This window comes from Trachypithecus francoisi, unplaced genomic scaffold (genome assembly GCF_009764315.1).
Source record: "Trachypithecus francoisi isolate TF-2019V2 unplaced genomic scaffold, Tfra_2.0 Lachesis_group11, whole genome shotgun sequence".
Lineage (NCBI taxonomy): Eukaryota > Metazoa > Chordata > Mammalia > Primates > Cercopithecidae > Trachypithecus > Trachypithecus francoisi.
Window position 1 is genome coordinate 32,128,296 of NW_022681456.1, and position 24,445 is coordinate 32,152,740.

The 24,445-nt window shown below is 38.6% G+C and overlaps 1 protein-coding gene across 2 annotated transcripts in view; it reads right to left on the bottom strand.

The window, feature by feature from the left end:
- Positions 1–14,068: 14,068 nt before the first annotated feature.
- Positions 14,069–24,445, bottom strand: part of ANO4 (anoctamin 4) — a 237,195-nt gene continuing 226,818 nt past the window's right edge. For both annotated transcript variants that reach the window (XM_033220911.1, XM_033220912.1), the window contains exons 24-26: positions 22,482–22,587; positions 15,634–15,829; positions 14,069–14,851 (exon numbers count right to left, since the gene is read on the bottom strand). In XM_033220911.1, the coding sequence (XP_033076802.1) occupies positions 15,638–15,829; positions 22,482–22,587 (298 nt within the window). In that variant the 3' untranslated portion in view covers positions 14,069–14,851; positions 15,634–15,637. The remainder of the gene's footprint in view (positions 14,852–15,633; positions 15,830–22,481; positions 22,588–24,445) is intronic.

Sequence of the window (24,445 nt, forward strand, 5' to 3'; positions counted from 1 at the left end):
AAGAAAAATAAATTAACTACATATTCGTATATTTCTTATGTGGATATATGTTATTTTTAAATCACTATATTTGTAAACAAATATCAAATTTTGGGGAGTCTTTCTACAATGTTTTAATAAGTAGAAAGATATATTGTTTGTTTTACATGAATATGTTTTGAACTATGGTTATTTGTTTAATAATTGTAAATGCACATGTGTGTAAAGTGCTTCAGTTTTGGAAGTCAAAGTCAGGTCACTTAACTTTTTTTCTTATCTGATTGCCAGGGAGTTACGCCGTGTGTTCTTTTTTTTTTTTTTTTTTTTTTTGAGAGGGAGTCTTGCTCTGTTGCCCGGGCTGGAGTGCCGTGGCCGGATCTCCCGGGTTCACTCCATTCTCCTGCCTCAGCCTCCGGAGTAGCTGGGACTACAGGCGCCCGCCACCTCGCCCGGCTAGCTTTTTGTATTTTTTTAGTAGAGACGGGGTTTCACCGTGTTAGCCAGGATCATGTGTTCTTAATGAGAAACTTGATGTTTCTGTTCTTGTTCATTTTCCTTTAGACAAGGTATATTTTTGTGACATTTAGAACTATCAATATTTTAGTTTTATAAACATATGAGAATGCCTGATAGAATTCTTAAGAAAGCAATGTAATATTATTAACTAAAAATAATTTATCTTAATTTCTAAATTTTTGGATAAAACTAAATAAGAGTAAAATGTTAATCCATTGTCACATTAATTACATAATCTGCTACTCTTAGTTATTTTGAATGATAAAAACACCAGTGTGGGAAAAGCCACACAAGTTGTCTATCAATGTCTGTTTTACTGTTGACAAGTTGTATACCCTTGAATTGACCCCTAATCTCCTCTAACAATGGTACATAGCACTAAGTTCCTACCTACCTCACAGAAACAATATCAGTAGAAAAGATCAGGTTGAGCTCTTTGGCAAAATAGCACTTTACTAACTCAAATAGTGTTATTTAATATTTCAGTATGATTGGGAATCAAAGTTTGAGACAAAAGTCGTTTGCCAGTTTTAAAAAAAATAGAGCTGTTAATTTGCAATATCATGATGTAGAGATAGTGCCTTCTCTTAAAAATATGTGTCATGGAAATGTTAAAGTACATTTAGGAGTCAGCAGGATTATTCAGATAGAGGGAATGTAAACTTTAAAGAAAAATATAATTTAGGAGGCAGAGGTGGGTGGATCACGAGGTCAGGAGTTCAAGACCAGCCCGGCCAACATAGTGAAACCCTGTCTCTACTAAAAATACAAAAATTAGCTGGGTATGGTGGTGCACACCTGCAGTCCCAGCTACTTGGGAGGCTGAGGCAGAAGAATCGCTTGAACCTGGGAAGTGGGGGTTGTGGTGAGCTGAGATCACACCACTGCACTCCAGCCTGGGCAACAGAGCGAGATTCCATCTCAAAAAAAAAAAAAAGTACATGTGGTATTTGCTTTTCCATTCCTGACTTATGTTACTTAGAATAATAGCCTCCAGTTCCATCTAAGTTGCTGCAAAATACATTATTTCATTATTTTTTATGCCTGAGTAGTACTCCATGGTGTGTGTGTGTGTGTGTGTATCACATTTTTTATCCACTCATCGGTTGATAGGCACTTAGGTTGATTCCATATCTTTGCAATTATGAATCGTGCTGCGATAAACAGGTGTGTACAGGTGTCTTTTTGACATAGTGACTTCTTTTCCTTTAGGCAGATACCCAATAGTTGTTCCAATCTGATTTTTAATTGGGGTAATTTAATCTTTTAAAATTTGGTCCAAGTTAATTGTTGATAATATCAGGACTTTAAAATAGAAACAGAAGTTCTTAACCTGAGTGTTTTTTCTTTCTCTTGAAAAAATATCAATTTGAAGTTTTAAAATTCTATTTTATATCTCAAAGCTGTAGTTTTGCTTGTGGGGTATAAAATTAAGTGGATAACTAAGCTAGAGAACTTAGGTGCCAAAGATGACCATGTTTATACCCAATCACCCAATTTGGAGCCACATATCAAAGAAGCAGTTGCCAGCGTTTCCCCTAGCCTGAAGTTTCCACTTGTCTGTTCTGCCTGTTGGTCATCTCATTTAAAGCACCTACTTACTTCCTACCTATTCAAGTCTTGGTTAGGCAAAATGCAGATTTTCCACATACAGGAAATTTGGCATAACCTTTCACTTTGAAGGTCAAATCAGGTCTCTATCATTTAAATTCATCAAAGAAAGAATATTTTGAAGTTGTCAGCTTTGTTACTCATTCCCATCTTGCAATCACATATTTGTTATTCCCTTCTTCATTGAAAAAGGCTTCTTTTACCCCTTACTCACTCACATGTGTGCGTCAACGATTCGGGATTCTCTCCATTTCTGCTCTCCGCAACTTTCCAAAGCCAGACCTTTATTCTCTTCTGAATTAGGATCTGGTCTGTCACTGGGCTTTGCTCATTCTATTCTAGAGCTTCTCAAACTTCAGTGTTCATCAGAAGCACCTGGAGGGGCTGATTAAAACACAGATTGCTGGGCTTCACCCCAGAGTGTCTGATTTAACAGCTCTCAGCTGGGTCCTAAGAATTTACCTTGCTCAAAATTTTCCTGAGGATGATGGTGCTTCTGGTCTGGGAGTCACACTTTGAAAACTACTGTTTCAGTCCACAGTTGTCTCTTTGGAAACCGAATCTGATGATTCACTCCTCTGCTTGAAGATCTCTATGACTACAGAATAAAAGCCACATCCCTTAGCCTGATGGGCTTCTCAGAAGTATTTATTGGTATCCTCCTTCACATGTTGCGTAGGCTTGTCACATCGAGCTTCCCATATGTGCTAAATGTACCACCCACTTTCTTGCTTTCTTGTTATTTTACATGCTATCTTCTTTGTCTAGGCTACCCATCCTCTGTCTGCTTCTCAGATCTTTGTTTGAAAAACACCTGCTCAGTTGTTAGAACCCAGCTTACCTATCACTTCTCTAACTCTTGACACATTCCATGAGGGATCATGACCTTATACTTACCTCTAGCGCTAGTCATTTTGATGTACTGTACATGTATGAATGTACACAGGTGTCTCTTAGGTGGCACATAGTCTCTATTCCTGATGTTTCCATCTGGGTGGATGAACTGTCCATTAGAGTAACTTTCTGTATCTCTCTCTCTGCCCCTTTCCTCCCTACTTTCCCTATGTAAACAGGAAGTGACTTTTTGTGATCAGTAGGTCTGAGAGAGGAATCAGACATGTATATCTTATTCCTTTCCACTTCCATTTCTCTTTGGCATCCGCCTGCTTAAAGAATATGCATGATCTATGCCTTCCAACCCCTTCCTCCCATGATCTCTTTTACCTCTATTACTCCATGCCAGGCCTTGCCATTCCCTAAAAACATGTTCCTACCTCATGGTCTTGTGCATTGCTTACAACATCCTACTCAATATCCATTTGGCTCACCCTTTCAGCTCCTACAGGTCTTTATTCAGATGTCATCTTCTAGGTGAGGTATTCTCTGATCTCTGTTTAAAATTGCAACTTCCTTCCTCCATGCACGTATCCCCCTTGCTTGCTTTCTCTCCTGTCTCTATTATTAGTGAACACACTATATTTTACTTGCTTGTTGTATGTCATTCCCCAATAAAATAAAAACTTCAAGAGGTCAGGATTTTTGCTGGTTCTGTTCAATAATTTCTCTAGTAGATGTAGAACATGGAAGGCACTCAACACAAATTGGAATACTTGCTTTTGGTCATGAGATAAGGGATAGTGATAAAAAGAGCCTGCTTCCATAGGGATGCTTGGGGTCTTGACACCAGCCTGTAACTAGATGTGTGTAATTCTCAGATTTAGTGTTAGGGAAACTTTGTTGCCTTGTAGTTAGTCATGTCATCCATTACCAATAATATTAGTAATATTGTAATAAATAAGAGACACATCGCTACTATCACTGAGTTTATTGTTTAATACAGAAAATGGGCAAAATACAAGTAGTTACAGTAAAGTGTTGTAACCTGAACACAGAGGTGCCTGCTTGCCACTTGAAGACTAAACTAAAGAGAGAAGAGAGTTGGTGGGAGGAAAAGCAGGTTTATTTGGAGAGCCAGCAGACCAAAAAGATGGTAAACTGTTGTCCTAAAGTAACATCATAAGTCAGTACAAATGGCAGATCATTTTTATGTTAAGAGCAGGGGGAAGGAAAGATGGGCGGGATCAAGAGGTGACTGACAATTGCAGACATCTGGGCACCAACAAGGGTCTAAGGAGGTTGAGAGTTTCTTTTTCCTTGGTCAGGTCACAATGCTCCTATAAATCTTTAATGAAACATAGTTGTTTACATACTTTCCTTTTAATCGCAGAGTTAGTTTCAAAAACTACGTGATTGTTTCTTTGCATATGATATGGTTTGGATTTGTGTCCCCACTCAAATCTCATGTGGAATTGTAATCCCTACTGTTGGAGAAGGGGCCTGCTGGAAGTTGATTGGATCATGGGGCAGACTTCCCCACTGCTGTTCTTGTGATAATGAGTGAGTTCTCACGAGATCCGGTTGTTTAAAAGTGTGTAGCACCTACTCTTTTGCTCTTTTCCCTCCTGCTCCAGCCATGTAAGATGTGCCTCCTTCCTCTTTGCCTTCTGCCATGATTGTAAGTTTCCTGAGGCCTCCCCAGACATGCTTTCTGTACAGTCTGCAGAATCATGAGCCAACTAAACCTCTTTGCTTTATGAATTACCCAGTCTCAGGTAGTTTCTTACATTTAATAGCAATGCAAGAACGGACTAATTCAGCATATTATCTCCGTGCTCTAAAATGATCCTAGCCTACACGCAGGAATGGGTAAAGGCTCCTGAAACAAAAATTGAGTTAGATATGTTAGTTCTTTTACTGTTTCATGGTCACAGTGTGATAAGTATTGCAATTGGAGCATTGTAACGTGCTAAGTGACATAAATATCATACTAGGGAGTAACAGGAATGTACAACAAGGGGCCCAATCCAGTTATTTCCTGACTAGGTGAAGAATAAGCTCAGATTTGAAAGATTTATAATCATTCGCTAAGCAAAGGAAAGGAAAAGAAGAAGTGGTTTAGGCAAAGGGAACCACATGCTCTAAAGCCTAGAGGATGGAGGAATTATGGTGCATAAGAAGAGTATGTATATAGGCACCAGCCAGATTGTGGGAAGTCATGCTTGAGGTTTTAGACTTTATCCTTATGGGGATAAGAAGCCATTGAAGAGTTGTAAGAAGAGACATATGATATGATCAAATTTGGATTTCTGAAAGCTCAGTTCACCGTAGCTATAAAGTGAAGAATGGATGGGTGGAAGGGAGTATGCCTCAGGATCAGGAGACTATTTAGGAGTCTGTGTTGTCATCTTTGTGAGAGAAAATGGTGGCCTAGATTATGATGGTGGTAATGAGGATGAAGAAAGATAGATACATATGAAAGGATTGAATTGACAGGACTTGGTACATTACTGGGAAGAAAGATGTCAGAAACTACTTATGTTTTTCTTCTTAGGTATTTGGGTGGACATGGTGCCATTCATAAGGTAGGTTACCATAGAAAACTTGGTGTAGGATAGGATGCTCAGTTTCAGACCTATTGGGTTCCAGCAACAGTTCTCAACCCAGAGAAGTTCTTAAAAATAAAATAAATTAAATCTATGAGTTATTAGTGATACTAAAAAAATAAGCAATTTGTAACCATTTCATTTATCCTTTTCTTCTCCTTCATCATTGTCTTCATCTCCTTCTCTTTCTACTATTGTTTTATTCATGTTGGGGTTTCATAGACTATTAGTAGCTAGTTATTTGTGGGAAAGGAAGGTATTTGAGTGGCTTACTAATTTTCTTGTCTTAGGTTGGTGCAAAAGTATTGCAGTTTTTGTTAATATTATTTTTCTCACACATTTTCCAGAAACTTCAAATTTTCTGCTAAATTTTTCAGAAAATTTGTTAATCTGAAAATATTAGATTAACTCTTATATGACAATTTATCTGGTTAACAAATTTCAGTTTGATAGTTCATTCAATATTTTTAAATATTCTTCCATTATCTTTTAGTGTCTATTCCTGATGTTGAAATGTTTGCTGTTTGCCTAGTTGTTATCCCTTGGAGATATAGTAGCTTTCAATATATGTGGATAAATCATTCTAGGACTCCCAATGTAACCAAAATTTGCGCATACTCAAGTCCTGTAGTCAGCCCTGCAGAACTCGTGTGTACAAAAAGTTGACTCTCCATATATGCAAGTTTCACCTCCTGCAAATACTTCATTTTTGGTGTATTTTCGATCTGCATTCATTTGAAAAAAATCCATATACAAGTGGAACCTTCCAGTTCAAACCTGTGTTGTTCCAAGGGGCAACTGTAATCTCTCTTTTCTTTGTAAGTGCATTTAAAATTTACTCTTTATTACGCTTTTTATCTAGTTTTGCCACAGTGGGTCTGGGTATGAATTTGTTTTTATGTCTTCCTTGGGACTTTAGTTTCTTCAATCTAAAGAGTCATACCTTTAATATTGGAAATGTTTTAGGAATTATCTCTTCGAATATTTCTGCTTTCCCATATTTTTTCTATTCTGTGCCTCTTTAATTCCTGTTAGATGTATGTTGTACCTTTTAAATCCTGTCCTTCATATCTCCTAATATGGTTCATCTTTTCCATCTTTTCGAATTTATGTGATGCATCCTGGACAATTTTCTCAGATATTTTCTCTCATTTCCCACTCCAGCTGTTTCTAAATCTGCTATTAATTTGTCCATATAGTTCTCCCTTTCAGTGACTTAACTTTTTTTCATTTCTAGAGTTAGATATGCTTCTTTTCAAAATTTGCTATTCTTTTATTCATAATTTTGGATTTTTTCATTATTTCCAGTCATTATTTTATCACTTCAATAATTTTAACCATATTTATGACCCCTTAATTTTGTTATATTATCTGGAATTACTGGGGTGCTAGTTCTTTTATTAGTTCTTTTATATACTCTCTGTCTTGGTGGTTCCTTTTATTATGTAATTGATCATTTTTATCTGGGAGTTTATCTTCAGAGGAGGCTGCATTTTCTTCTAGTGACAGTTCCTTGAGCTGTGGTTAGTGAAAGAGTCCCTACATAGTTTTAAATTAGATTTTGCTGTGCCCTAGTTGTTTCAATGGCCTTCAAATAACTTTAAATTATCATCTCAAGTTAGGGCTTTTCTCTTAGGTTCATAATATAAATTTGCATCCTAGACCCATGGCACAAAACTTAAGTTTTGATGCCTCAAGTAACTTTGTTTTCCATCCAAAGAGTTGGCTGGAAGCAAACTTTCTTAATACTTCATTAAGCTTTTTGGTATATTTTTAAAAATCCCCTTTTAATTGATCAGGCTGTTCTTTAAGATGTCAGGCTTTTGGTGATACCTGGAATCAACTTCTAGCTTCTTTACATTCTGTAGGCAGAAACCTCATTTTTCCTCCCATGAAAACAGAAGAACTCAGCAAGTCTACATCTGCACTTATTCCTCAACATCTCCTGGCTTCATTGCTATGATTTGATTTCCTTTTCAAATCTGGGACTGGAGCTTCTCTTTTATTCTTATAAATTTGACTGTGCTTTAAAATGCTTATTTTGTAACATTTTACCCAGAATTTCAATGGTTTTGTAGCAGTCAGGGAATTCTAGCTCTCTGTTATGATTCTTTTAACTTGTTCAATCCTGGGTTGTGGAGGTATGAGGAGATATCCATCACACATGGCAATTTCAAAGGAACATGCAAAATACAATAATATGAGCAGAACACATGAAAGCTGAAGGACAGTGAGAGATTTTTGTTTTCGCATAATAGTTTTACTGAGACACAATTAACATGCCATACAACTCACTCATTTATGTGCAACTAAATGGTTTTTCTATTTACAGAGTTGTACAATTATCAACACAATCTTAGAAAATTTTCATTACCCCCAAAAGAAACCCCATCCCATATTTTATTTATGCATGGATCAGTTGATGAACATTTGTGTTGTTTCCACTTACTGGTTATTAAGAAACATGTTGCTGTGAACATTTGTGTACAAGTTTCTATGTGAGCATATGTTTTCAGTTCTTTGGGAGATATATTTAGCAGTGGAATGGCTGGGTCATATGGTAATTCTATGCTTAACCATTTTGGGAACTGCCAGCCTATTTTCCAAAGCAGCTGCACTATTTTACATTCCTACCAGCAGTGTATGAGGGTTTCAATTTCTCCACATGGACAACACTTATTATCTGTATATTTTATTACAGCCATTGTAATGCATGTGAAGTGCTATCTCATTGTGACTTTGATTTGCATTTCCCTGATTGCTAATGACATTGACCATCTTTTCATGTTTATTGGCCACTTGTATATCTTCTTTGGAGACAGGTCTAATCAAATCCTTTGCCCACTTTTAAATTGGCTCGTTTTTTTAAAAATTATTGAGTTGTAAGAGTTCTCAGAAGTTTTACATTTGAGACTTGCAATTAATATACTTAAGATATAAGCCCCTTAGATACATACATTACAAACTTTTTTTGCCATTCTTTGGGTTAGAGAGTTTTTTTTTTTTAATTGAAGTTCTCTGAGTTACAGAGAAAAGTCACAGAATGGGACAGAAATATAAAGCCTCCTATTCACCCATTTAAGTCACAGTAGAAACATGACATTTTAGTAAATAAGACATGCAAAATACCGTGCAATTTATAACAAGACCAGTTGTGGAAGTGGACAGAGAAAAAAAGGAAACGGATGAGAGAGGTGGAAATTTAAGAGGAGAGATAAATACATAGCTCTGCCTTTTTGCTGAAACCAAGCATGGCATCATTATATAACACTGGGTGGAAGCCAGGATGCCCAGGAAGAGCAAGACTGAAAATAAATGGTAGGAGGGATTCAAGGAATGCCTTGTTTTATATCCCTTTGGAGAGGCAAGGGTCTGGCCCCATGAGGTGGGAAGGGAGTCTACAAGTGAAGTGATCAATCAGAGAAGAGTGTGAGAGGGTTCAGAGGAAAGGATAGTGGTGGGATATTCAGAGCATTAACCAATGATCCAAAGTTTAGCCTCTTATGTTGACAATAATAAAACAGCTTGAATGGTAGGAGCTAGGTTCCCCAACCCTAAAGTGGAAATGGATTTCCTGTGCTGGAAAGTTGGAGGGCCCAGGTGAGCACCAACGTATTATCAAGTCTCTGAGAACTATATTCCCACTGGTTCTCTGTGTCCTAACACCATATGTTGAGCTCTGGGATGGTGGTAGCAAACCACCATCGGTTTGTGGAATTTAAAAGCTGACAAAATCTGTTCCCCATCTTTTGGACAGAGCTTACAGTCACAAGACCTTAGGAAAGACACAACTGGGTGGTGTTTCTAAGCGGGCATAGGGCCTTGGGAAGTTAGAGAGACTTTACCTTGTTTTGTGAGCATTAGAAGAAGAAATTGCTGCCTGAAGTATCTAGGGAAATAGGTCTTTAAACAGCCTCACAATTTTCTACAACCCAGGGTAGTGGAAAAACAGTATAATGACTTTCAAGCTCCCAAGGGCAGCATGGAGGTAGGCAAGGAAATCTACGTGGCAGTAAAGTTCAATCAGGCTGAGACCTGCTTAGGTAATCAAGAATCTATGGTTGCAGAATAGAATATGAATATTACAAGCTGAGGCAATTTTAAAAAGGCGGATGGGGAGTAGTGATGAGAGGAAGAGATACTATTCTTTTATTCTCTTTTTATATCAAGTAGTCAGTCGATACTGTAGCTAATGATTGATTTCAACCTTAATGCTCTTCCTAATCGTTTCCCTTCAAATTAGACATCTGTGTTCACTGCTATATTCTTAGCATCCAGAACAGAACTGGCTGGCTCAATAAATATTTAATGAATGAGCAAATCCGTAGGATTCCCACATCTTAGAGTTTTTGTCCACTTTAAAAAAAAAAAAAGTGTTGCAGGCTTGATTCCCTGGGAAGCAGACTCTAATATGGAGGGTAGTGTGCTTGGCATTTATTTAGGATCAATACCTATGGAAGAAAGAAGAGGGAAGCAGGTTTGGGTAGAGGTGGAGGTTGAGCTGCAATGCAGGCTCAAGCAGAGTCTCCCCAAAGAGAGCTCTGAAGTGAGGGAGCCCTTCACAATTGTCCTAATATTGCCAGGCTTTCATATTTGTGCATCCATTAGTCATTGATGTGGGCTGCCACAGGAAGGGGCAGGTCTCAGACCAGGTGACCCTCTGCAATGAAACAGTCTGGAGGAGCCTGAGAGCTGGAGGGAGTCTGCCAACAACACTCCCAAAAGCTTGGGCAAGACATCTTTCATTGAAGAGGGACCTTGGCAGCATACCATAGTGTCCACCCCATGAAGTAACTATATCTTAGAAAACTTAAGTCCTTTGTCTTACACCTTGGATCCAAACTTATTTTTATCTGACTCCAGAGCCCATAATTGGAATAGAGTTGCTCTGTTGTACATGTTGATGTAAACTCATTCCTAAACTGGCAAGGGTGCTGGTTGGACTTGGGAAGAGTTATTCTCAGTGTTCTGGGTTAATGCAAAATGCAGGCCAAGGTGAAGGACCTTTGTGTGGCACTGACCCAACCCATCAAGAAACAGCCTGTGCTCCACCCAGCTGGGAGGCCTGCACAGCAGTGATCTGTATTGAATGATATGGTTAACTGATAATTGCTACTGTAACTAAGATTACAGTTTGAAATTGCTGCCCACCTGCCTTTCTACCAGGGTGGTAATTCACTAAAATATTATACAATCAGATAAAATTAATTAAACTCAGCTTGAATTGTAGAGTATTTTAAAGTGATTCAAATTATGGCCATAAGATATTGATTATATCAGTAGTTTGCAGAATGTGGCCCCTCCTAATAGAATCAACATTATCTAGGTACTTTATCAAAATTGAAATTTCCTGGTCCACCATAGACCTACTGAATCAGAAACGGTGGTGGCGGTAGGGCCCAGGTGATGCTGACATATGGTAGAGTTTGAGAAATACTGGACTACATGAAAATTAGCAGGAAAAAATAAAAATTGGGTTTATAATTAGCAAATAAATGTTATATAAATGATTCTTTTAAAAATGATTTGTAGAACGCCTACTACTCAAGTTAAGAAATAGTACATTGCCAGCACCTCGGATGCCTGTTTATCCCTTCTCATACGCCAAAGCAAACACTTTTATTTTATGCTTTTATTATCTAGGAATACATCCTTGAGTACAAGTTTTTGAAGTTTTGCGTCAATAAAATAGTAATAAATATTTAAAAAAAGGATTGGGGCCAGGCGTGGTGGTTCACACCTGTAATCTCAGCACTTTGGAAGGGGGAGGCGGGCAGATCACCTGAGGTCAGGACTTCAAGACCAGCCTGGCCAATACGGTGAAACCCCGTTTCTACTTAAAACACAAAAAAACTAGCCAGGCATGGTGGTGGGTGCCTGTACTCCCAGCTACTCAGAAGGCTGAGGCAGAAGAATCGCTTGAACCTGGGAGGCAGAGGTTGCAGTGAGCCGAGATTGGCTGTGTCGCTGCACTCCAGCCTGGGCAACAAGAGCAAAACTCCGTCTCTCACACACAAAATGATTGGACTATTTCTTTTACTTTGTTCATAGAACTTGTTTTGTATAATGGACCTCAGTCTATCCAAATGATCACAACTTCCTAATTAGTGAGGTCTGAATTAATGAAGGTTCAAGATTGCCTCATTGGGGGCTAACGTTTATGCAAGCTGCAACCCACTGGTAACAGCTTTACTATTTACTCTTTCCTGCCAGGGGATTAGTGGAATCTAAATTGAACAGTTAAGTATTTAAAACCACTCATGTGGTTTTAACCACTAAAAGAATTGTTAAGCAAGTCTTCTTTAATTTTTTTTTGTTGAAAATGTTATAAAATTGGTGTCTAAATGCTGACAGTCAATGGGCAACTTGGGAAATTACTCAATGTCTGTTTTGGGAAAACAGTAACTGGCACTTACATATCACATGTGATCTGAGTAGCTTTAACTCCTTCTCTAGAGTACAGGATTATATGAAGTTGAGGTCCTACCCTTAGTTCTTTCACGTTGAAATATATAGTTACAGGAAAGTGAATTTAAATTGATTACATGTTATTGTCTCCCTTTTAGAGTCATTTAAGAAGCACTGAAAACTTGTGTAAAGGCATCACACTGTTGGGCAATGGGGAAGGGGAAGGAGAAGGGGAAGGTGGATTTCTTGCCCTCTGTCACTGATATGGTTTGGCTGTGTCACCACCCAAATCTCACCTTGAATTGTGATGATCCCCACGTGTCAAGGGCGGGACCAGGTGGAGATAACTGAATCATGGGGGCGGTTTCCCCCATATTGTTCTCATGATAGTGAGTAAGTCTCACAAAATCTAATGGTTTTATAAAGGGCAGTTCCCCTGCACAAGCCCTCTTGCCTGTCACCATGTAAGATGTGACTTTGCTCCTCACTCACTTTCTGCCATGATTGTGAGGCCTCCCCAGCCATGTGGACCTATGAGTCAATTAAACCTCTGTCCTTTATAAATTACCCAGTCTCGGGTATGTCTTTATTAGCAGCATGAGAACAGACTAATACAGTCACTTACAAGCTATCTGGGGCTATAAGATGGATATGCATGTCCTAGGAGAGGAATACTGCACAGGGGAAAGAGTCTGAGTGAGTAGGGCAGACTGTGCAATGGGAGGCTTTAGGGGAGCCGAGGGGTCAAGGCTTGGTAGACACATTTGTAGAAAAGTTGGAGTTTTACAGCAATGCCACTGAATTATCAATGGAAGGATACGATTTCCTTTCTATAAGAAATCTGGAAGGTATATGGCGTTTATAGACAGGTTTCCACTTTAAAAAATCAGGCAACATATATTTTGCTAGTTTAAAGGTTAACCCTACTTGCTATTTGTTTTGTTTTGTCTTGTTTTGTTCTGAGACAGAGTCTCGCTCTGTTGCCCATGCTGGAGTACAGTGGCGCGATCTCAGCTCACTGCAACCTCCAACTCCTGGGTTCAAGTGATTCTCCTGCCTCAGCCTCCCAAATAGCTGGAACTATAGGTGCCCGCCACCATGCCTGGCTAATTTTTGTAGTTTTAGTAGAGGCAGGGTTTCACCATGTTGGCCAGGCCAGTCTTGAACTCCTGACCTCAAATCACCCACCTTGGCCTCCCAAAGTGCTGGGATTACAGGCATGAGCCACCACGCCCCGCCTGGTTGCTAACTATTTAGATAACTGTTTGGAATCACTACATTCCTGCGTGATCCAGACAACAGAGGCTTTTTTAAAAAACTTTTTTTTTGTTGTTTTTTTAATCTTCATAGTTTTTTTTTGGATGCAGGTGGTTTTTGGTTACATAGATAAGTTCGTTAATGGTGATTTCTGAGATTCTGGTGCACCTGTTATCCAGGCAGTGTACACTATGCCCAATATGCAGTCTTTTATCACTCACCCTCCTTCCACCCTTCCCCCCGGAGTCCCCAAAGTCCATTATATTTTTCTTATACCTTTGCATCTTCATAGCTTAGCTCCCACTTATAAGTGAGAACATACGATATCTGGTTTTCCATTCCTGAGTTACTTCACTTACAATAATGGCCTCTAGCTTTGCTGCAAAAGACATTATTTTGTTCCTGTTTATGGCTAACTACTAGTCCATGGTATATATACTACATTTTATTTATCCACTAGTTGGTTGATGGGCACTTAGGTTAGTTCTGTATTTTTGCAATTGTTAATTGCAGACAGCTGAGGTTTAAATGAAGCTTATAGTGTTGAAGTAGGATATTTCTAATATTCTAGTCTTATGAGGACTTATAAAATTGGGTAGGTTATCAAATCCTCAAATTATGGCATATTCATTATGGCTTATATTTAAAATATTCCACCGTCAAGATTGGGGAAAGAGTTCTTCAGAAACATATGCTGATATTTGGCTGTACTGTTTGTTTTTGCATGCATTTATCCAATAAACATCTGATTTCCTGCAAAGTCCCTCAGATATTCTCCTCACATTAAAGATTCCACTGATTCTGTGATTCCTCTTATTCTTTGGGACAAGAAGACAACAGAATTTCAGAAGAGCCAGCTGAAAATATTCCATGTGCATAAATTTATTTTACATTTTATTGCATCACATTATACAAGCATTAATCATGGCTTCATGTTGATGACTATTTAAATGTGAAAATTCATCATCCATGTCAGTAGTTTTTGGCTATTTACAAGTAAGGAATTTCTATGTACTTTATATAGCTCTGTATGTGTATGTACATATGCAGGAATACATGACTGTACATATGTACACACAGAAATACATCTATGGCCGTACACATAGCTATAGATCTGGCATATATAATCATCTTCTCAGAAAGGTCTAACATTCAAAAAAAGGAAAGAAAAAGTTGTAAACAGGGTCTTGTCTGTGTTGTTGGTGACATGGAATTAGGACCATATGATGACATTCTAGGAATGTGTGTCCATGTGTCTAAATACCCTTTTTAGCCCAGTGTCTGTAAAAGTCACATGGGATAGAATGCAAAAAAGGTAGCAAACAGGCTGAAAAACAGGCCCAGTATACAAGTTCCCCTTGATTTTAAAAACTTGAGAATGTAACTGCCCACATGTGCATGCTTGCTTGGTCAAGAATGGTCTATGGATAGATAGCAATTGTGCACTGGACTGCAACGTGATTTCACAGCAGTGTGACTCCAACACCAGTCCTCTACTGGATGCTGACCCTCCTGCGGCTGCCGATATCTGCAACATGCACTGCGGTTGCATTTTTAGTCATTCACTTGAGTGTGCTTTTGCACGGCCAGAATAAGTAAACAGAATTCAGGTCCTTGGCCTGGAAAGGGACTATTTTCTGGAAAGAGAAAAGAAGGCATAAAGATCTGATGTTTACACAATTGCTTTAAAACATGATGTGTGATGGTTTGTACTTACCATGCACCAAAGGCATTCAAAGAATTTGTAACCCCAAACGGAGTCAGGGATGGTATAAACATTTTTATGCTTGCTTTATGGGTGAACAGACTGAGTCAGAAGGGCAGTCTGAAGCAACATGACATCCTGCCAACTATTGGGGAAACAGAGACAGACAGGCAGATACCATGCTTTCAAGCAAAAATTAGAAATGACCTGTTTGGGAAGCAGCCAGTAGTGGTGGGGCCAGAAGAAATTCTTCATCAGTTACTGGTCCTGCAGCCCAGGAGAGCCCTGTTGCACCTTAGTCTCTGGCTGCTGAGACTTTCAGGAAGAATTCTCTTTGCTAATGTCTGCCTCCCACCCACCCAGAAAGAAGGGGCACGTTTCCCCGGCGATACTAAAGAAAACAGCCCGGCTGGAGGAAAAGAGAGAGGAAGCTTTGTTTCAGGGAACACCTAGGCCAACTCCTGAAGACCTTGACTGATAGGCCAGAGTCTGACAAGAAGGCAGAGGAGTGTTGCAGAAGGTATGTGGGAGGGGAAGATCAAGCAAAATTTGCAATGATTAAAGTGAAAGACAAGCTTTTTTTGGACTGGGAAGCTTCTAAGGAGTTTATTTTGATCCCTGTTACTGCAACAATGGTAAGCTTTGCTTCAGGGATTTTAAAGCACCCACTCAACCTTGGAGTGGCCTCAGATGCTGAGCACACCTCTCACCGACATGATCACGGCCACTCGTTGTGGTGTGCTTTTCCATTCTTCTTCCTCTCCTTTCGTTCCTTCTGGAGACGTTCCAGTTCTGCTTCATACATCATCTCCTGAATCAAGTACTTCTCTCTTCTCATTCGATCCCTTAGGTCTTTTGGGAGGTCTGGGATCAGATATGAAATGAGGTGCTTTATACAAAACACGAGGTGCTAAAAACACAGAGGAGAATGTAACAGAGTCAGGTCTACTGTGCATCTTAAATGAGGTTAGAGAGTTGGCTGAAGAAGGATGTGGACCCTCCGGGGTATATGGAGAGTGGAAAGAGGTCAGGGGAGGCGTGTATAATGCAAGATGAGAGGACAGGTGAGGCCTGAACTGGTCTGATGGCACCACCTAAGGAACAGAAAGAGGAGTCCGGAAGGGTGTTGGGAAAAGAATGGTCAGATAATTAATTCAAAGGAGATCCAGAAGAACGTATACTGTGGAGTCACAAAACCCAGGTTGAAGCTGGAAGCTTTCACAGCTTAAGGGCTTTCTGTCTACCTGAGGATGAATTATTTAATTTCTCTGAGCCTCATTCCACTCATCTATAAAATGAGTATTGTCAGAATTATGAGAAAATGTTTAAAAATGCCTTGTAGACTGTCAAGTGCTTTACAAATCTTGGTTATAAGAATTATCAGTGGGCCTAGGGAAATGATCATTTCAGGAAGAAGCTTTTTTCTTTCTGGTAAACTGTCACAAATTCTTTACTTGAAACACTAATAGCTGGAATTCTAGAATCACTGTCACTTCTGTTCATCTATATAATGGTAAACGATAAAGTACTAGATGACAATTTAAAGGTTCTTACAGTTCTAAAGTATTAACTAGAGACTAAGTCATGTTCCAATGATACTGCTAAGTACTCTTCGTTTTATTTAAAACTTGATAAATTTAGTGATGCATGGATGACACAAAATTAGGAAGCTTTTCTGCATCGTTCTCATATTTTCAAATAGTTAATAACAAAATATTAAAAGAAAATGGAGGCCGGGTGTGGTGGCTCATGCCTGTAATCCCAGCACTTTGGGAGGCTGAGGTAGGCGGATCACGAGGTCAGGAGATCAAGACCATCCTGGCTAACACGGTGAAACCCCGTCTCTACTAAAAAAATACAAAAAAAAAACAAAAACAAAAAACAACATTAGCCGGGCATGGTGGCGGGTGCCTGTAGCTACTCGGGAGGCTGAGGCAGGAGAATGGAGTGAACCTGAGAGGCGGAGCTTGCAGTGAGCCGAGATTGTGCCACTGCACTCCAGCCTGGGCAACATAGTGAGCAGAGTGAGACTCTGTCTCAAAAAAAAAAAAAAAAGAAAATGGAAAATTCTATTTGAAAAGTCAAATAACTTAAGGCAACCTTTTAAAAAGTTTGTCTGACAGATTTACAGCTGAACTCTACCAGAGGTACAATGAAGAGCTGATACCATTTCTGTGGAAACTATTCCAAAAAATTAAAAAGACGGAGTCCTCCTTAACTAATTTATGAGGCCAGTGTCATCCTGATACCAAAACCTGGCAGAGAGACAACAACAACAACAAAAACTTCAGGCCAATATCCCTGATGAACACTGATACAAAAAGCCTCAATACAATACTGGCAAACCAAATCCAGCAGCACGTCAAAAAGCTTATCCACCATGATCAAGTTGGCTTCATCCCTGGGATAAAAAGTTGGTTTAACATATGCAAATCAGTAAACATCACATAAGCATTTCATCACATAAGCAGAACTAAAGACAAAAACCACATGATTCTCTCAATAGATGTAGAAAAGGTCTTTGATACAATTCAATATCCTTCATGTTAAAAACTCTCAGTGAGCATTCCCCTTGAAAACCAGGACAAGACAATGATGCCCTCTCTCACCACTCCTTTTCAACGCGTATTGGAAGTTCTGGCCTAGGCAATCAGACAAGAGAAATAAAAAAAGGGTATTCAAATAGGAAGAGAGGAAGTCAAATGATCTTTTTTTTGCAGATGACATGATCCTGTATCTAGAAAATCCCATCATTTTTGCCCAAAAGCTTCTTAAGCTGATAAGTAACTTCAGCAGAGTCTCAGAATACAAAATTAATGTGCAAAAATTATTAGTATTCCTAACCACTAACAACAGGCAAGCAGAGAGCCAAATCATGGATGAACTCCCATTCACAACTGCTACAAAAGAATAAAATACCTAGGAATACAGCTAACAAGAAAAGTGAACGACCTCTTCAAGGACTACAAACCACTGCTCAAGGAAATGAGAGAGGACACAAGCAGATGGAAAAATGTTCCATGCTCACGGACAGGAAGAATCAATTTATAGTAATTTATAGATTACTGCCCAAAGTAATTTATAGATTCAATGCTATTCGCATTAGATTACCATTGACACTCTTCACAGAATTAGAAGAAACTCTTTTAAAATTCATGTGGAACCAAAAGAGCCCAAATAGCCAAGACAAGACTAAGCAAAAAGAACAAAATTGGAAGCATCATGCTACCCAACTTCAAATTATACTAAAAGGCTACAGTAACCAAAACAGCATGGTATTAGTACAAAAACAGACACATAGACCAATGGAACAGATTAGAGATCTCAGACATAAGACCATTCATCTACAACCATCTGATCTTTGACAAACCTGACAAAAGCAAGCAATGGGGGAAAGGATTCCCTATTTAATAAATGGTTCTGGGAGAACTGGCTAGCCATATGCAGAAAATCGAAACTGAACCCCTTCCTTACACCTTTTATAAAAGTTAACTCAAGATGGATTAAATACTTAAATGTAAAGCCCCAAACTATAAAAATCCTAAAAGAAAATCTAGGCAATGCCATTCAGGATGTAGGCTTGGGCAAAAATTTCTTGATGAAAACACCAGAAGCTATTGCAACAAAAGAAAAACCTGACAAATGGGATCTAATTAAACAAAAGCACTTCTGCACAGCACAAAAAACAAAAACAAAAACAAAAACAAAACAAAACAAAACAAAAAACTATCATCAGATTAAACAATTAACCTACAGAATGGGAGAAAATGTTTGCAATCTATCCATCTGACAAAAGGTCTGATATCCAGGGTCTACAAGGAACTTAAACACATCTACAAGAAAATACCAAGCAACTCCATTAAAAAGTGGGCAAAAGACATAAACAAACACTCTTCAAAAGAAGACATTCATGCGGCCAACAAACATATGAAAAAAAGCTCAACATCATTGATAATTAAAGAAATGTAAGTAAAAATCACAGTGAGATACCATCTTATGCCTGTCAGAATGTTGATTATTTAAAAGTCCAGAAACAACAGATGCTGGCAAGGTTTCAGAGAAAAAGGAACACCTTTACACTGTTGGTGGGAGTATAAACTAATTCAACCATTGTGGAAGACAGTGTGGCAATTCCTCAATGATTTACAAGCAGAAATACTATTTTACCCAGCAATTCTATAACTTGTATGGCAAAGGACACAAACAGATACTTCTCAAAAGAAGATATACAAGCAGCCAACAATAATATGACAAGATGCTCAGAATCTCTAAGGAAGTTAGAGAAATGCAAATCAAAACCACAATGAGATACCATCTCATACCAGTCAGTACGGCTCTTATTAGAAAGGAATATAAATCATTCTATTATAAACATACATGCATGCATATGTTCACTGCAGCACTATTCACAATAGCAAAGGCATAAAATCGCCAGTCAGTGATAGACTAGATAAAGAAATGTGGTACATATATACCATGGAATACTATGAAACCATAAAAAGGAATGAGATCATGTCCTTTGCAGGGACATGGATAGAACTGGAAGCTGTTTTCCTCAGCAAACTAACAAAGGAATAGAAAACCAAATACCACATGTTCTCACTTATAAGTGGGAGCTGAATGATGAGAACACATGGACACATGGTGGGAAACAACACACACTGGGGCCTGTTGGGGGTGGGGGTGGGGGAAGGGAGAGCATCAGGAAGAATAGCTAAGGGATGCTGAGCTTAACACCTGTGTGATGGGTTGATCTGTGCAGCAGATCACTGTGGCACACGTTTACCTATGTGACAAACCTGCACGTCCTGCACATGTACCCGGAACTTAAAATAAAAAACGCAAACAAAAAAACCCAAACGACAATAAGTTTTGTTTGAAAAATTTTAAGACAGTGATGGCTTAAAAATATCTTCTTTAAAGAGAGATCGTGCCATTGGTAAGCTAATTTCCAGGGAAGAGCAGCTTAATATTTTCTTCTCTTGGTTCCCTGGAGTGAAGGAAAAAGCAGTGATAGAATAGTCTTGAAGAGGTATAGGAAACTTTAGATCCAAACCAAGAGGCAACCTTGGCTTTTATTAATCCGGCTTTAATATATGTGACAAGATATGAAATTTCCATTTATGACTAGAGCCATAGAAATGCAAACTATTTTTATAGCAATTTTCTTAAACCCTAAAAGAAAATAGATAACATATTTTTATTGACACATAATATAGACAATTGCTAGACAGATTTTACTTTATAATTCCATTTTGAGTCCTAGCTAATAAATACTTATTTGGATGCTTGAATACAAATAATTCCGTGATGATACCCAACCTGAAGTACCACTTGTAAAACCCAGTCCCGTTGGAAAATGCTTATGATCATGTTGGGAAATCCTGATAACTATTTGAAAATCATAAATTAACTATATGAATCAGTATATTTCAATATGTGTGGTAATGATGGCAATAATTGGAGACATTCAGAAAAAGTGAATCTCAAACTTGACAAAAATAAGCAATGGGGAAAGAATTCCTTGTCCAATAAATGGTGCTGAGATAACTGGCTATCCACATGCGAAAGAATGAAACTGGACTTCTACCTATCATCATATACAAAATTTAACTCAAAATGAATTAAAGACTTAAATGTAAAACCTCAAACTATAAAAATGCTAGAAGAAAACCTAGGAAATACCCTTCTCAATATTGGCCTGGGCAAAGAATTTATGGTGAAGTCCTCAAAAGCAATTGCAACAAAAGCAAAAATTGCTAAGTCAAATCTGATTAAACTAAAGAGCTTCTGCACAGCAAGATAAACTATCAAAGAAGTAAACAGATTATGTACAGAATGGGAGAAAATATTTGCAAACTACACATCTAATAAAGGTCTAATATCCAGAATTTGTAAGGAACTTAAACAAATCAACACGTAAAAAACAAATAACCCCATTAAAAAGTAGGCAAAGGATACAAACAGTTACTTCTCAAAAGAAGATATACAAGCAGCCAACAATAATATGAAAAAATGCTCAGAATCTCTAAGGAGATTAGAGAAATGCAAATCAAAACCACAATGAGATACCATTTCACACCAGTCAGTACGGCTTTTATTAGAAAGGTAGGCCAAGCGCAGTGGCTCATGTCTATAATCCCAGCACTTTGGGAGGCCAAGGCGGGTGGATCATGAGGTCAGGAGTTCAAGAGCAGCCTGGCCAAGATGGTGAAACTCTGTCTCTACTAAAAATACAAAAATTAGCCAGGTATGGTGGTGGTGCCTGTAATCCCATGGCGCCTGTAATCCTCTTACTTGGGAGGCTAAGACAGAAAATTGCTTGAACCCAGGAGGCAGAGGTTGCAGTGAGCTGAGACTGCCACTGCACTCCAGCCTGGGCGATAGAGAGAGACTCAGTCTAAAAAAAAAAAAAAAAAAAGAAAGAAAATAAACAAAGTAACAGATGCTGGCGAGGCTGCAGAGAAAAGGGGACACCTGCACACTGCTGGTGGAAATGTAAATTAGTCCAGCTACTGTGTAAAGCAGTCTGGAGATTTCTCAAAGAACAAAGGGTTTAACTACCATTCAACCCAGCAATCCCATTCCTGGGTATATACCCAAAGGAAAATAAAGCATTCTACCAAAAAGACATGTACTCATGTGTCAATCACAGGACTATTCACAATAGCAAAGACATGGAATCAACCTGGGTACCCATCAATGGTGGACCGGATAAAGAAAATGTGGTATATATACACCATGGAATACTATGTGGCCATAAAAAAGAATGAAACCATGTCCTTTGCAGCAACGTGGATGTAGCTGGAGGCTGTTATCTTAAGTGAACTAATGTAGAAACTGAAAACTAAGCAATGCACGTTCTTACTGTATGTACTTAGAGTGGAAGCTAAACACTGGGTACACATGGACATACAGATGAGAACAAAAGCTGGGGACTAATAGAGAGGGGAGAGAGGGAGGGGACAAGAGGTGAATAACTACCTGTTAGATACTATGCTCACTACCTGGGTGGTGGGTTCAGTCACACCCCAAACCTCAACATCACGCAATGTAAGTTTGTAACAAACTCGCACATGTACCCACTGTATCTAAAATAAAAGTTGAAAAAGAAAAAAAAAAAAAAGAATGAGTCTTACTGGGCTGATATTTTCAAAATGTTTCTAAACTACGGTCCCAGAATGCTTATAATCAGAATCATTACAGGGAGCTCATGAAAAGCAAGTCACAGACATGATATGTCAGAATATCTGGGAGTGAGGATGGAAAAACTGCATTTTCCCTAAAGTTTAAGAACTATAGCCCCAGAAAATTACATTTAGGACCAATGAGTTCAGATTTGTCCATTACAAACCAACTATGGACTTTCAAATATGTCTTGGAAAAATCAAATACTTCAATTAAGAAAAAGAAAAGATCAAAAATAGGTTACATAATATGACACTACTACTTCTGGAAGTATAGATAATCACATTCAAAATCCCTACCACTTATTTTTATTCATTACTCCTACTAACTTCATTACGTCAAAGGAAATAAAGAATTTGGCTGAAGAAACTTACCTCAAAGACAATGATAAAAGCTAATCGAGCAGCTAGGACATGCCAAAACTGCAGTGTGTAGCCATAGGGCACCAGTGAATGAGGCGGGTCACGGTAGTCCCGGTATCTATAAAGACACAGGAGAATGTTGCATTCAGACTATGATTTTTCTCATTCTAAAATCTCTTCCATTCTCATTACATAGTTCTCATTCAATAGGAGAGAAGTTTGAACAGTTTCTCTATACTAGATATCTGTTGTTTTGCTTGTCCAGCATTTTTCTTCTGATAAAACAATATCTCTTCTCCTCTGGGGAAACATTTGTGTGGGTTGGCTAGGACTTCCCCCTCCACCTGCCTGATCTCAGCTCAAAAGATGAGCCAGACCTGATCAGTGACATCATCAAGATGTCTGCTGGAACTATCACGTAGTGAAAAATCACTAAGCCCATGGAAGGCAAAAGCCTGGGACTGCTGGTGGCCTTGTATGGAGTGAGAGAGCCTGCTTGAGATGGAAGTCAAGAAAGCAAAGCAGAGCCAGCATAGAAGCAGCATCCTGCTGACACTGCTTGAGGCCTGGGATCCGGCCATTACTGAAGTTCATATCATCCCTTGAATCTCCCAGTTACCTGAACCAATACATTTTTTTGTTGTTTAAGTTAGTTTACCCTGGATTTCTGCCACTTGCCACTAGAAGAGTCCTTCCTAATGTATCCTCCAGCTATCACTTTTTAATCAGCATAAAATTCCACAAATGTTTGCTGAATACCTATTGGGGGCCAGGTACTATTCAGAGAACTTTAATCCATGTGACTCCATTAAAGCAATACTTTAATAATACAACATACGCTCATAAATTCACTGTGAAGCCGAAGAACTAAAACATTACCAGGAACTTATATCAATCGCTTCATTTACCCTGAATTTCATTTTTATCTTTAACTTATATGTATATACATTCGTCTGAATATTGTACTATTTAGTTTGTTTTGGAACTTTATAGAAAGGGTACTATACTATATGTAGTTTGCTAGGGCTTGCTTTTTTTAATACTATTATGTTACTAAGATTCATTCACATTATTGCATGCAGTTTATTTTTATTGCTGTATAATAGACTCTAGTGTGAGTATATTATGGTTCTTTTATATAGTATATAAGTATATACTTACAGGCTGGTCATTCCTATATTTTCTTTAATGTTGAGACAGAGTCTTGTTCTGTCACCCAGGCTGGAGTGCAGTGCTGCGATCTTGACTCACTGCAATCTCTGCCTCCCAGGCTCAAGTGATCCTCCCACCTCCCAAGTAGCTGGGACTACAGGTGTGCAGAACAATGCCTGGCTAATTTTTTTGTATTTTTTGGTAGAGACAGGGTTTTACCATGTTGCCCAGGCTGATCTCAAACTCTTGACCTTAAGCTATATAGTCACCTTAGCCTCCCAAAGTGCTGGGATTACAGGCATGAGCCACCGCACCTGGACTCTGTATTTTCTTTCACTTTCCCTAACTATGGAAAGCTTTGAAAAAGAAAGCTCAAGTCCACTCACTTCAGCACATTCCTTGTGGGTAAAAGTTGGCTGCAATGCTCTGTGTACCACTCCTTTCTGCCTTAGAATAGCAAATATTCTTCCCAGGTCATCGATGCATTTGAGAAGGTGTTTTTAAATTTTTCTCTACATGTTTAGATGTGTTCAGCCCGAGAGCTGATCCAAGTGCCTCACCTGCTATATGACTGAAAACAAACCTGAAAATATTATTTTATGTGATTTTAATTGGAAATTTGAAAACGTTTTCTTTAGGGGACTTTTAAGAAAACTGCTAAACAAAACAATCATAATTTAACTTAATGGTGCCAGCATCAACAACTCCATTCACATTAATAATTTGTGGAATATACTTTTATATTACTATGTGGGACAGGCAGGAAGAATTATGAGCCAGGAAGCAGAAGAGGAGAAAGACTCTGTATTTTTATCTTATTTTCA